The 15,728-nt window shown below is 39.8% G+C and overlaps 1 protein-coding gene across 1 annotated transcript; it reads right to left on the bottom strand.

Moving 5' to 3' along the window:
* Nucleotides 1-8,662: 8,662 nt before the first annotated feature.
* On the bottom strand, nucleotides 8,663-15,413 carry hoxc12a (homeobox C12a). The gene is made up of 2 exons (XM_044211560.1): nucleotides 11,995-15,413; nucleotides 8,663-10,828 (listed from the first exon to the last, which is right to left on the bottom strand). The coding sequence occupies exons 1-2, from the start codon at nucleotides 12,575-12,577 to the stop codon at nucleotides 10,590-10,592; spliced, it is 822 nt and encodes a 273-aa protein (XP_044067495.1). The 5' UTR covers nucleotides 12,578-15,413; the 3' UTR covers nucleotides 8,663-10,589.
* Nucleotides 15,414-15,728: the final 315 nt, after the last annotated feature.

Below are 15,728 nucleotides of genomic sequence, written 5' to 3'. Positions count from 1 at the left end.
GGGACCAGTGGTGGACGACTATAATTATGTTGTAAAATGAAGTTGAACCAACGGTTAGGCAATGTAGAATACACAGCATGCATGTTGGCTGTGCAAGCTAAAGTAATCGGTCCACTCTCATTCCCTTTGACTTTGGATCATGACAGAGTCCATGCAGGACAACTGCGCAATTCAAGACCCATGTTCCTGGAGTTCCTGCAGGAGTACTACCAGTGAAGCCCTGGGACCTTGTTTCTCCTCCAGTGGGAGAAAGTGCCCTGATGACATAAACACAAACTCAGAAAAATGTAATCACTCCTCTCAAATTGCTGGATTCAGCATTATTCCACTTTGGAGTGGCTATTGACAACACAGCCCAGAATATCACCGCAATGTGTGAGCCTCTTACTCTGAAAATCCTTAAATTGATATGTTGGGATATGATGTCTCCTTGGACTCACTAGTCGATCAAATTACATGTTTTGGTTTGCAGCTTTTGTGTATAAGCTTTAAAGCAGAGCAACAATTAGTCTTCTTGCAAACGGCTACTTATAGGCCACTCAGACTGGGCCTATTGACCAAGCAGTATGAACGTATCCGACGTTTCCCTCTCAAATTAAATAAGTCCCAGCTGATGTTCCAACCTGCTGTGATCATTTTATTTTCCACCAGAATGTCGACATTTATCTGTGGGTGACTGTTAAAAAGAGAGACATGTCCTCCGGACTTTAAAAAAAATAAATTGTAATAAATGAATGGTGTGGAGAAAAGATGCGCCTGTGTGTTCTTTCCTGCGTCATTGTAAACTTTTAATTGTACTGTTGAGAGCCATCTTCGAATCTTTATAGACTAACTGATACTATCACAAGGTGAAATTAATATGATGGTCCATTGTTTATGATTATAGGCTACTTCCTAAATGTTGCAAAAGACTCTTGAATTATTATCCAATATTCCAATAACACAGCCGTCCTATTACAATCGCTTATGGGACACCTGTGTTGATTAAAAATAATGGAAAACAAAGTTAGTGTCTTTGGTGATTTCCAACAGCAAGGGGAAGACCAGGCAACATCGTCAGACCTCAGAATTGGAAATCAGAGTCCATTGCAGGCGTATTTGTGAAAAAGGTGGCATTGGCATTAGCTTGTTTACTATCCCTACAGACAAAAGGTTGTCTCACATGATGCATCCCGCATCCAAGTACAAAGAAAGCAGACAGCTGTCCAGACACAGCACTTGAATTTGACCACTAAAATCCTCTCTACGTCCACCATAAAACTCCGAATGGCTGTAGTAACGCCAAATTCCTTTGTTCTATAGAAAACCATAAACGTTGAGAATGAGAGGAATTTGAATTTCAGTAACTAGATATTCTGCAACTTAAAAAAAAAGCAATAGTGTGCTGAATTTTCACACCGAACACCATAACGCATTTTCTGCAGCTTGGTTTTGGGTATCCATTTAAGAAAGGCAGCAATTTAGACCACTGATACTGAAATAAAAGCCTCAAATTATGTATTTTGACATTTTTGTAAGGCTAAACATTTCAGTCAAATGAATCAAAATAAGAGACACTGTGAGTGTGACAAACTTTACGAAAAAACTAGAATATATAAGTTTATTTGTGCCCCGTGCAGCACAGCCACTGATGTAATTTTTGGTAGAAGAAAAACAACCGCAGCAATGGAAATATTTGTGTAAACATATTGGCCTGTGGCCTGTGTGGACACATGCTCGACACATGCTGCAGCACTAGTGTTGTGCAGTTGCATAACAATAATCATAATTCGCGCATCAAAGTGTCATTGCCTATTTTAATAGTATGAAATATAAAGTGCACTGTATAATTAAAAAGATAAAAGGCAGGGCTTGAATTTGATGGTGAATTTCTACAAAACTGAAAAGCCGCCATACTAATTGGCCTATAAGAAAGGTTCTGAATTACGACATTTAAAATGTATCCGTATTTCAACATTACTCTGATTATAAAATCATCTGTAAAAAAAAAAAAGTCCCATGGCAATAAATAAAAACTACAAACTTTTCTTTCAGCAGGCAATAACAGAACCAAAGCAGACAGTCCAAAACAATATTGTCAAATCATTTCCTCATCATAATCATTTCAATGATGCGTATTACCGTGGTATAAATAAGTAATGTGAGGGTATGAATAAGTGATGCACTAATAAAATTCAAAAGTTAGGGCTGCTGAACAAGACAACTGAAGAATGCGAAAGAGGAGTTTAAAAGACTACACAGTACACAAGGAGGAGTTAGGCATTTAAACAAATGGGAAATAGCACTCCTGGCTGCGTTTAAGTCGCAGTATTTGTCATAATGTGGCAAAATATGACCAGTCGACGTCCATCACGTGACAATATCTGCCTTCCGAGGGTTTAAACACTGGCTATTCTTGCCTTGGTGCGCTCAGACCATCAGTCAATAAGAAGGTTTACCATGTGTTTATTTCCCTGCCTGGGCGACTCACAGCAGCTGATATTCCGCTAGCAGTAGGACCCAGGAAAGTTTGATTTGGTTGCACCAAATGAGCAGGCTAAGCATATATGCAGAGTTTGCACGCGAAGGGTCTGTATCTGAGTTATCAGTCTCCTACTCTTATAAGTTCTCATGCAATGATAAAAAATAATATTGTAAATACCAACCATTTTAAGTAATAGCCGAAATGTTCTGTTGAGCGCTCCAAAGAGAAGGTGTTGTAAAAGTTTGTCATTCTTCGCTTAAATATCACTGTTGGAGCACTAACTTTACGACTGTGTCTGTGGAATTTAAGTTATGTATTGCTACCCAGCACCATAATTACAATGGTTAACCTAGATGTCACCCTCTTGTTAAGAATAACTCTCTGTTCAAAAATGGCGAACCTAAATATTGCAGAGCGTTTTGGCTCTTTGTCAATAAATCCTGTGCCAAATGATACAACACTCACCACACACACACACACACACACACACACACAATGGGCACAGTTCACCAAGACACTGCTGCACAGTAAGCTGAAGTCAAGGCTAAATGTGGGAAGCCTGTGTAATCATATTACTGTCCCCTCATGGCCTAGATAAGTTTAATTGGATGTAAGTCGGGCAGTTAAACTTGGCTGTATGAGCTGCGAACAGTTTCAAGCAACACTAAAGAGCCTTGTTTTTTTTTTACTGAGGTCTCAGTGAATGCACCTAGCGTGAAGCGTTTGTGGTGGCAACAATAGCTTACAAGATAAGGATGTGTGTTGCCGTTACATTTAGAGCAATCTCCAGAGAGTATTTCTCTTTCAACCACTAGGACATAAAGCTTTCACAACAATGTGTTAACTTTTTTATTAGAAGTATTAAATGATTTCACATCTCAAGAAATCGCCCAATAGTGACTGCTGGCTCTAGCTCCTATGTGTTATTTAGATGTGCTGGAAAATCCGAGAACTCCTTTGAGCAGAGGAATGGTAAAAACTGAAGTGTATCTATCTTTGAATAAATTCTAGATAAAAGTAAGCTTGTGTTTGATATTTTGCTAGAGGGGCTCTTAACTTCACGGTTAATACCATTCTACAAAAGTCAAAATAAAGGGCATTTTATGTGAAGAAAGTACTCGAGGCTATGGCCTGTCACATGCCTGTACATTTAAAAAGATATTTTTAGGCGCGGCCTGTCTTAGACCTCTATTAACTGCACAATTAATCTTCAAAAATATCCGAATCATCTTTTAAAATCAGCGGGGATTTTATGCCTAGTTGCCAAGGTTGACTAACTATCCTAAATAAACAGTTTTTTGCCAGGTTTCGGGAATTACGCACAAGAAGGCACAGAATTACGCATGACCTGCGAACCATTACGCAATGGTTTGTTTGGGAATTTGTTGACTTACAGATAATATACTTCTGGTCTGGTGACAATGACTGAATGATCAAATCTGAGTTTAATCATATTCCTACATAACTTGCTTATTTGCAGTAATTATACACAGATACTTTGCCAGACGTTAGACGCAAGCGTTTCACTTGATGGCATTTTGTTTTTTTGTTTTTTTTTCATTATTTGGTCAAATCTTGTCTGTTGTAAGTCTTGTCGGGAAAAGTGTTAGGCTATGTGCATGCAGGGGGACAATCAGGTGACAAATGCAATCCTCGTTAAGTAGCTAAAACTGCATAAACTTTATTGTCATTGTAACTCCAATTAGTGCGAATTCAGCATGTATTTAGAACATTTATTTCAATTGAGACGAAGCGCGCACTGGTTGGATCTTTTCGCACGGAGGGTCAAAATGCATTATTTTAGTTTGTACTGGCCTTACACACAAGTGGTTCAGTATGTGGACCCAAAATAGAAGCTCTGAGCTTTACGCAGCACTCTAATATCGTCGAAATGCCTGCTCAAACACTTAGTACTAATGTTTGCTTTGCCGTCTGAGCTGTACATTTTCCAAGCCAGACTTTTCAACACAGAGGAACTGCACATACAAATATTGGTATTCATATTAGGAAAAAAAAACGTTTAGTCCATGCTATACTGCATGTGCACTGAACCGATACTGGACAAACCTGAACAGGTGACATAGAGTTTTTCCATCTTGTATAAAATTGTAAGAGCTTTAAGCAGGCACCGCCGGTTCTGCAGCTCCATGCTGCATACTTGACCTTCAGTGAGTGCGTTAGGGCCCAAGCGTCGGGCTGGAAAGGAGAGTCCACATCTAAAATACTAAACATTTAAGAAGAATGCCTGCCCCATATGTAGAAGGCAGCGAAAAGAGAGAAATCACTTATTCAAAAGATTGAAAAACTGAGATAAAATATTACTGAGCAAAATATCACTTCAGGCGCTGACAGATGCAATCTTTACATTGTTATTATGTTATCGCGCGATTTCAAAATCATAAAATTAAAAATAGCAAAGATGCTACAATAGGCTAACCAAGAACTAGATGAAAAGGATTGGCTACTGATTTGTAATCGCGATCTCTATCAATTTTGAAATTCTAAGATGTTTCCCTGTCTTTCCATCAGAGACAACTGGAGGAAGAGGAAGAGGAATCCGGCTCTTCCAAGGCAGCAATGAAACCTTTACACCCCGTATTAAGGGTTGTTGGACGTGCGAACCTATTGAAAAACAAATTGATAAGACAGTACATTTCAGAAAAATAGAGCTCATAAAGAACTCATTTCAAATAATGTCAAAATCAATATATAACAGTTCTGAAATGAGTAAAACGATATGGCTCTTTTATGTTAAGCATTCTAGCTAGCCTCTCTTTCTCTATCACATTAAAACTCTCCTTCAAATCACACACACATTCAACCCGCACTCTCCCTCACACACACTCACGCACGCACATCCACACACTCTACACTCCCCGACATACACTTTAGTAGGAATAACATTGCTTTCTATTTCTCCAGCCAGCTTCATACCATAAACAGCAGAGGGGTGGCGGGGGACGTAGACCACATGCCACACAAGTTCTCTGCGAAGGGCACTGTGAAGCTCACTGACCTTTGGGACGCGGAGACAGGCCGCCATAAACAGATTTAGCCAGTCTCAAAGTCAAAAGTGCTCTAGAGCAGTGAAAGACCTATTGTAAAGAGCTGCAAAGCCAACTGAGATTTCGTCCTGTTTTACAATCCAAATATCTTGAGGTTCTCCGCAATGGTGACAGTTTTTTTCTAATTCCTTCTTATATCCTGTATAGAGTGAATCATACTAAATTAGAATGCAGACAAGACAAATAAGTGCAAACTAATATTAGCTGTTATGCAGTGATCATTTTTAGCTTTTGATGAGAAGGGCTGGCAGGTAAAGGACGCAGTGCAATGTTCAATGGTTTGTTGGACGCGAAAGCTCTTAAAAAACGTTTCCAGCACAAGATTATTTGTCTCAAGGAAAAGCAGAGTAAAGGATAGAACTAGCTGAATGAACAGGCTACAAAGAAAAGTCACACATGACATTAACAGATAGGTCTGGATTGAAGTTCAAGTTAAAACTACATGTTCAGATATCCGTTTGGCACCGCTCAAAGACCAAACTGCCATGCTATTCTGTCCAAATAATCCCACCGTTTTACACACAGGAATCACGCAACTGGCCTGCAAACACAAACCACTGTTTGTATCATTTCATCTTGGTAGCAAACACGATTCACGCTGCGCTCAACGTTGTGAGTTGTTTTGATGCTTTCACCAATTTTCTCGTTGTCAAATCAATTTCAGTTAACACTTTCCTCAGTTTAACTGAACGCTAATCTACTGCAATTCTTTACAAATCATGGATCCGGGTTAATATCTATTATCTTTTGCTCCATTTTCAACACCGCCAGATTGTTTTGCGCACGTTTACATCCTCAAAGGCGTATAAAACTTGAAATATAAATAATTGAACCTAATTAATGTACTACAGTTGTTGTACATTACACAGCCCTGTCCATGTATGCGCTGTACATGGACAGGCTTTCAGAAGTATTTTAACGTTTTCAGAGAAATATTTGTAACATAATTGACCTTGAAGATTTTTTTTTTTTGTTTACAAATAATGGCTGAGGTAGGCTACTACAGGACAGTCAGGAGCGTCATGGTGCATTTTGCATCTATTATTCTCCTCTAACCCATTTAACAAGGCAAACCACAAACATAAGACACTTGTTTATCGCCTTTCGTGGTCAACAGCGCGTTTGATAGAAGATTGGGGTTGTTATGAATGATGTCCTCTGGATGATCAAATTCAATACACGCAATTCAAAATCTCCCCAGTATTATTTCATAGTCTTGGTTATTATCATATTGCAGCAAATACTTGGAACACTTACTGGTTATGTTTTGCATCAGCCTGGCACCACTTCAGAACTAATGCACTGTGTATTCTTTTGATTATAACATACACGAACGTATGAATGTTGTCGTCGGTGAGTAAAAGACTGCATATCAAAACATTATGCCTGCATTTCTCTTATTATACCGAGGAAATAATTCAAATCAAGATAGGTAGTCATTCAATTGAAATCTTCAAACTACCTCTAATAAGATGTGCAAATGTAGCCTATATGGAGGACATTTTTCCAAAACATAAAACCAGCGGATACCATATATATATATATATATAGATATCTAGTCTTATGTTGACTAGAAGTACATTGTGTATTCACAAACAATTTGAGTTAATCACATGATTTGTTTATCATATTTACAGAGGTCATTTTGGAGACCAGCATTTTCTAATTATTATTTTTAATATCTGCAAAGTGACGCATTGTGTCCGATCGAACAGCAGAACGTCCAGACGGCCCTTTTCTCTCATGGAGGATATTACAGCTCTTATATTCATTCTATACATGTACTGTATATACACTAAAGAACTATTGTGCATTATGTTGATGAATACATAAGAAGGGTATTTGTAGTCTAACTGGGGAAGGTGGAAGTTAAGGTAAACAAATGTCAGAGGTTTCATTACAGTATAGCTACTATGAGACAGAAGCGTTTAGTACTGCAGCGAAGCTTTTATCAGCCCAAAGCCATACATGTCTGTCGTAATGACACTGTATCTTAAATATAACTTAACTGATAAATGTTCGAGCCGGTAGTTAATATAGTACGAAGAGGACTGTGTTAAGTAATGAGCTCACGTCATCTTCCATGTATGTATTTGTGTCATGGACAGACTAACTCAGGAAGGCCATTCAGTGGGTCGGTTGCAGGAGCGGCCGTTCACAGTTCACTGAAAAGGCAACATCTGAGCTCAACATTGAGCCAGCACAACAGTTTCCAGTGGATCTACTTCACCTAACTGAGACTGGAAGCTGTTGAGGACAAACGCATTAATGCTTGGTTAGTTAGCTGTTAGGAAAACACTGCACAGCCCTGCATTGCTTTACACTTCCTTGCCAGTAGGGAGAGCTTTGAGGATTTTAGATATGGGTTTATTATACAACCGGCTATGTCGTTTGTAAAGATGTATGCCATTTCAGAAAGACGTTTCATCTGATCTGTGTGCATGTATTCATAAACCATGTTTTGATGTGTAATTATCACGCGTTTAAATCCTCTAATGCAAACCAGAACATAGGATGCACAAGGAAAAGGGAGGCCAAGAGGCTTGACTATATGGAGCACTGGGGTGTAACCCTATTACTGCTTTACAGAGCTATTGCGTGTTTAGCTGTGCCGTTATAGGCTTGTAGCATACCAGTGACATTGATCAGGTCGAACTTCAAGGGAAACAAGGCTCCAGAAAAAATGTGAAAAGGACTTTTTTTTTGTTTGCCTAAAACTAATGTAGTTGTTGTAGTGTTCCAGACTGCTATAAAACAGGAATAACATTCAACGCAAGATGGGCTTTAGAATATGCATTTGGACGCCGTTTTGAATGGAAAGCTCATAGCTACCTATAGCCTACCTTTGTATCTGAGCAGCCATAATAAAACAAGGCCAACCTGTGTGGGCTCCTATTGATTATAGTTCACACAGCATGTACAATTATGTGCCAACAAAACACCCCCTCAAATGCTTCCAAATGTCCCATTAATGTTCAGATCTTTATTTCACTGCGGTGGACACATGTATTTTTAAACTGTGTTACAGGTCACGTCTAATAAAATAATCCCACCAGTCAGCACTCAGAAAACCTGATTTTAAAGCAGAACAGTCAGAGAGGCAACCTAATGACAGATTGAGGTAACACCAATAAACGTTTCAATATTCTGTTTATTGAAGACCTTACGCATATACATTCATATCATTATTACTTTTACAAGACAACGTAGCAATCCTTACAAGCGCAAAGAAGGGAATGTAATGAGGGACGAAATAAAAGAACGATAACAAACAACTATTACACTGAAACAGGGTTTCTTTAAATGTCATGTATGTATGTAAAATTTCTTGCATACTATTTTTTATATATATATCCATTATTGGCAGTATAATATAATAGGCCTACATGTCCAACCCCTTCAACCACAAATAGGCTATATGGAATGCGATATTGTACAAGACGATCAATAACATAAAGCACTAGGCTATTACATAGCGATAAGGGATCCTCAAACAGGATGCAAATAGTAACATATGTAATTTCATTTTACAAAGTTATACACGAGTACAAGGTAAGGAAAGGGACAACATTGAGGACATTGCAAAGAGCAAGTACATTAAGTAGGCCTGATAGGTCCTCCGTCCTTCAACCATAATAACAACAATAATAATAATAATAATAATAATAATACATTCTTATTTGTAGACGTTTGTGTCAAAAATGTTTTAGGAGTGTTTGTTTTTGATTTGTTTGGGGGGGAAAAGTATAAAAAAGTCACATACAGAAAAAGTGGCCCGCAGAACATGACTTATAGCTATTTCACATCAATAACATGCTGCAAATACATTTCACTGCTATAGCTTACTCGTTATACATGACAGATGATGCACTGCATTCCCCCCGAATTAAGGGAGCACACACGTAGGCCTGTAATTAACTTCTACATATTTATTTTCATTATGAGCACCAAGTTTCAGAAATGCTCTTTTAGGCCCAAAAACTTATCCACCCCGCCCCCAGTTGCAACTTTAGGCGGCTCCCTTGTTTAACCAAGTTGGCCTAAAAATGTACTTATATTGGTGAATATTTCCATTACAGATCCTCGCGAGTTTATTGTACAATACACTATTTTTTAACTGGCACAATCTGGACGTGGACTTTTAATAGCAGCTCAAACCCGTATTCAAACGGTGATCTCACTCAGCTAAAGAAATGCAACCCATGCAGGATTCTGTGGTTGTTGTTAAGACAAGTTGAAAGGTAATAAAAGTAAGAAAAATACCTTTAGAAACTTGTTAGCACATGGACCAAAGTCATGGCAATTAATTTTTCAATGCGCAGTCATAAAGATATCGATATAGATTACATTGCGGTTCCAGTCCTCCCTTTCCTCATGCAGACTCCCAGACTTCCAGACTTCCTGCCCGTGACCGTGAACGTGCCCACAACGCCTGGCGAAAACTATGGAAAGGAGATAAGGTGATGTTCCTCTTACCCAACAAACTATGTCTGTGGGAGGAAGATTCTTCTTTATCAGTTCATAACCTCAGAGAAATTATTGCGCGGATGAGGCTCCAGCATGCCAGTCAGGCTTCTCTGTCATTCTGACTTCACTGTTATTTTTAGGCCGATTTTTGAGATTTTACAAAGTGGCCCCGCTCACTTCTCATTTCCTCTGACTAAAAATGGAACAAAGGGGATGTTGTCATTATGTGTCATCCCAAACTGGGCTATTGCCTTGACGACATATTTCTTTATATCTCTATTTATATCTCTTGACAAATCAGGAAAACCAAGAGATGCATCCTACACAGAAAACACATTCTCACAGCTTTTTGTGCGATTATACCAAACATGAAGGCAGTCTTATTGACATGTAGAATATAGCTTTGAGTGCCAGATAGTGGCTTGTTTTTGGGCTTCTGTAGCCCGCACCTTTGAGAAAAATAATCTGAAAATGTTGTAATAATTGCCTGCGATGTAAAAGATGGATAGATGAGTGCATGCATCGAAAGAAGACCTTAGGGAGCGTAGAAGGCTTGGCTTTTACTGCCTATCGATTCACCTTCTGCCGCATCTCTAAAAGTAGGCCAAAGCTTGCTCCCTCAGCATGAGTCTCTTCTTCTTCATCCTGCGGTTCTGGAACCAGATCTTGACTTGTTGGTCGCTGAGGTTCAGACGGTCGGAGAGCTCCCTCCGCCGCTGCCTGGTGATGAACTCATTCATCATGAATTCACCTTCTAGCTCAGCCAGCTGAAGTTTGGAATACGGTTTACGCTTCTTTCTGGTCCGAGTGTGCATCGGGTACCACGGGGCACCTGGAGGAGAGGGAGGAGGAGGAGGAGGGGGCATACAACGGGTTAGTCACCACAGTTGCAAAATCACGGTCACCTCCAAGGTTATGAGGAGCCTACAGGGGCGTCAGTTGTCCAAGGCAAGCTTGGATAATTGCCTTACTGTAGGCTAAGTGAATTTAACATTCATTTAAGTATTATTCTGGAGAGCTATCAGAAAATCCTATCTAGAAGTCAAATTACATTCTAATGATAAATCACTCCGTTTTCCAAAACATGTCTGCGGCCGTGGAAAGGTGGACAGTATTCCCGCCATCTAGAGACGATTTCTGTTTTTTTGCAAAAGATCCCAGATGTAGGGATTCTGCTTTATATTAGGATTCAGAGAACTGACGCCCGTAGAAGCTGTCACTTCCTCCACACACACCGCCAAACTGGATTTGTTTTGGTCTCTGGACTGCCTGGACATATCTGATCTCAAATCCAATTTCAGGACCACCAGTACCTGTCCTATTTTGTGCAATATTTGATTACAGTTGTTTATTTTAATTTTATTTTTCAACCCCTCTATAGAGCCCACCAGTATACAGCGGTTTGTGTCACAGGTTTTATTGTTGCAGTTAAAGTAGCATTAACGTGATAATTAAGCCTGCTTGCAAATACCCCTACTTATTTGCGAGTTTCAGAGCATATTAAATGACTCTTGAGTACACAGCGACAGATATTAATTCTGTTTACGAGTCATTAAAAAGAAAACTCTCTCTATTCCATGCAGTCAACCAAAGCGCCTCACCTCTTTAAATCACTGCGCTAATGTGTTTGTACAAAGTGCAACAATACACCAAAATCAGCTATTTCAGTGCCTGAATCACAGTTTCTCGTTTACGGTGTGGAGATGCAATGACAGGGCTGCTCATTTATTCAAAGGCTGGTTGGCAATATGGTTTGGTGAGGTTATCTGTAACTGTACACAACCACATGGCGCGTGAGGTATTTTAGGGCAACCCCTAGCGGCGTTTGCACACCACGCAAGTACCCTGCAGGCTAATCCAGGGTGCAAGTTGTGCATCAAGATAACGAGCTCTAATGACGGTGTAATACCGCAAGTGTACACTATGTGCAGCCTTCTTATAAATAATGTGAACGTGCGTTTATAATAACTGTGATTTAAAAAAAAAAATAGCACCCACCTCCTCCTGCGGCTATGTTGCTTGCATGGCTTCCCGGTGACACCAGGGTCTGTGTGTCGCTGGATGGAGGCTTGCTGCCTTCGTTGAGCAGGGAAGAGCTGGAGTCGGACTCCATTGACTGACAGGATGGCGGGTCTTGCGTTAGCTGCTCGGTCCCGTAATCATATTTGGAAAAGGCGGCAGTGCTGCCAATTCCACTGTGCATCCCGTGGTCAGATGTTAATGATGATGTGTCTCTCGCCCTATCCTCTCGTTTGAGGCTGCTGCCACCTGAACAGGTCTCCCTGTTCCCGTTGTTATAATAACATTTACCCTCCTCTGGTCTGGTAATTTCACACGACCGATTGAAAGAAGGGTTAATAGACACGGGGCTGGTAAAGTAGGATTGAGAGTATCCATTGCACGGCTCCGAAGGATTCCACGGGAGGGAGCAAACATTGTCCCTTCTCGGGTAGGAGAGAGACGGTAGCCCCGCCAGTTGTCCCCCTGAGGCTCTAAAATTCGGAAAGTAAAATGTGTCTCCAGTGTGGATGTTTACCAAAGGTCCCACAAACCCTGGATTAAGGAGATTATGCTCGCCCATTTCCGCGGGCCCGACCAACAGCTTCTAGTTTATTGCAATCTGACATTTAACATAGTTAAACCTGGAGGGGCGCCTGATTGGTCATCCTCAAACCACGTGTCCAGGCTAACTTCTGCTACACATGGTACCACCCACTCGGTCCATCTCAGACAAAACAAAACATTAACTTCTGTATTACAGAGGTTTATGTGCTTTTTAAAAATACTATAAACGTTTTATTAAAAATGTAGAATCTTGTTTTTCTTCACTTGAGTCCTGCTGAGTCCCAAAAAGGAGCCCAGGCTGCTTCTCCTTTTACACTCATGGAACTGTCCATGGCCTCGTTTAATATCTTTATAAGCTGGCAAAAGTTTTTTAAATACTATTTCTTATGAAAACTATTTTTCTTGAAGGAGAGGGTGAATATGACATCTTGTTTTCTAGCAAATTATGGTTGAATTCCATGTCATATAAAGCTGTGATGTCCCAATTTTACAAGCTTGTTTTAAGAAAAGACTGATGCTCATTGCCGCACTCTACTCATATTTACAGTAACGGGGTCAGCAGGTTGAAGCCACTGGCTCTGTAAAAGAGGACGATATTCTACAAGGTTACTTTAAGAGGGTATATTTCACATAATATTCTCTAGTACACCTCACATGAACAACTTTAACAGATACCTCCAATAAACGTTCGCAGCCAAACTCTGGTGGGATTGTTATACCTCTCACAATTCTTTTATATGAATTTTACAAGATATCAGAGGGCACTTAACTGATTCAACCAGCCGAGTCTCTCTACTTTATATCTCGCTAATTAGTTGATTTGTAGATGCAGCTCTGAAGACACTGAACAAATATGTGATATGCCATACTGTAGGCATGCCTCTGTTCTGACAAAGGTCTCTTTTTTTCCAACAAAAACCTTTTCAGAGACTCCACCACAGTGCACTTTCTTCTGCAGAAAACTTCCCCATGAGATGCACAGGATTCAGGCATTCTGCCAACAGCTGGCGCAAGAATTTCTAATGTGGCCTTTGGTCATCAAACTGCCCAACCATCATCCTCAAACATATTCTTATGACTGACCTATGATTTTTCCTTTTCTGTCCTGGGTTTAGAGACTCCTCATTAATTGAAAAATAAATCTAGGAAGACTTTCCAATCGTTTATAGCTTTCTATGCTATATGAGTCCAGCAACAATTTTGCAAATCCCACTTTCCCTTTATAAATTCATAATTTACCACCACCCCACTCTCGACTATAAGGAAGAAAAAAAAACAATTTATGGATCTCAAAAGTTTTCATAACTCAGCAGTGGGGAGCTGCTTATGTCTCAAATATGACAGTTCAAAAAGGTCTGACTACGTCAAGGACAAATAGTTTGACTCATCAAGAACACGGAATAAGAATAAGAAAAAAAATCCTAAATATAACCAAGCACACAAGTAACGTCGCCGTCAATCCACTCAAGTTCACGTCGCAGAGTCACAGTGGGTTGAACTTGATATTGAACTCAAATGCTCCATTTAAATGAATAAAAGAAGCAGAAATTAGAATCAATAAAATAGAATAAACATATAACAGTCTTTCACGCTGTGGCAGCTTAAAGTGAGGGCTAACAGCCCAAGTCATAAAAATAATGTGAATATGTTCCAAGATGCGCCGATAGCTACTTCTCTGATTTAAAAAGAAATCTATCATCTTCCTTAACATGGCATCCTGAAAATAAAATAATTGATAAGAGTCCAAAAAATAAAAATAAACACTGATTTCATTAATTAATAATTGATACTATGAAGTTAGGGATTAACAAAAATCTTCATGGCTACAGCAGCTTGCACATGCGTGCTGAATGGCGCTAGTTGTGTGCTACAAATTTGCCAATGAAGTGTTATGTGAGAACATCAGCATTCATTTCGGCATTGGTTTGGGAACGACTTGCAAGTCAGCCGATATTTGATAGCTGTATCTGTCACTTGTGACCATGTATATTCTACCTAACCCAAAGGCACCGGGCCTGGCTCTAGCCTTAAATAGAAAGAAAAATATCAAATGTTTAAACTGGAGAAGCTCTTAGGGATCCGTTGCGGTTTCATTCTGTCCCTTGGGCTCATTGCCTCTCCTATCACTGCACATTCTTGCATCTAGTTAGTGAGTCTCGCAATGCAGCACCACCCAATATAATATCTTGTGCCTCAGTCTTATGAGGAGCACTGGGAGCGTCTTGATATCACTTCGCGGTTTCTCGTGTTATTATAACAGCTAGCAAAAGCAAAACAAGGTAGTGTGATGTTTACAACAAAATGGCCCGGATGGTCATCCAGTGAGTGAACTAACGTGTAGGCTTAAGTCGCCACTTTACCTCGGAGAAAGAGGCCATGTGTTGCGCCTCCTTGCCTCGTCTCTCCACGCCTCCGATCCAGTGCTCCCCACAGATCCGCATTTCACATTCAAACAACTGCTCGTCTATCAGTGCATCTTTAGCTCAGCGATGATGTCATATCTGACCGCGAGCGATAGGCCTTGCGCTGTCATTTAGCAAAACGAAAATCTGCCATGAAAAAAAGAACTTGGGAAACCGAGCATATAGCACTGTCAAGGTCACTGTCTAGTACACTGTCTGCTCGATATTGAAATTACCCTCCTGGAATCCACTGGTCCTGTCCAGACAGGGCAATAGCCTAAACAAAGGGCTTTTCTTCCCTTTTTCTCTCTCTTTGATTCTCTGCAGACAGGTTGCCACAGTTATAGCCTTGTGCAACCCTTTTAAAGCTTCCTTCAAGGAAAACAAACCACCAAGGGAAGCTAAAAGAACCCACAAAAGTGGTAACGTTTTAGTTCAAAGGTTTGACTGATCGTTTTCATTTGTTTACAACAGACGATATTTAATACAGTTTTGCTACATCATCCTTTCTGACTAAGCTTCGGAAGAAATATGTATTCTATTACTTAAAATTGTTTGTTAAGGATAGCCTGTATCCATCTGGAAATAATAATATTATTTAAATTTCAAAGTCTCCATAAAAATATAACACACATTAATAGCCATTCAGTCTCTACGATTCCTATGTAGACATATGCAAATTAAACATCGCAAACTAGCATTTATAGTAAAGACTTTGCGTCATCTTATAGATACAAACATTTGAAGTTCACGTTGTATAAAGTT

The sequence above is a fragment of the Siniperca chuatsi genome, linkage group LG10 (assembly GCF_020085105.1).
Source record: "Siniperca chuatsi isolate FFG_IHB_CAS linkage group LG10, ASM2008510v1, whole genome shotgun sequence".
NCBI lineage: Eukaryota > Metazoa > Chordata > Actinopteri > Centrarchiformes > Sinipercidae > Siniperca > Siniperca chuatsi.
The sequence above is the reverse complement of the archived record's forward strand: the minus strand, read 5'-3'. Positions and strand labels throughout refer to the sequence as shown.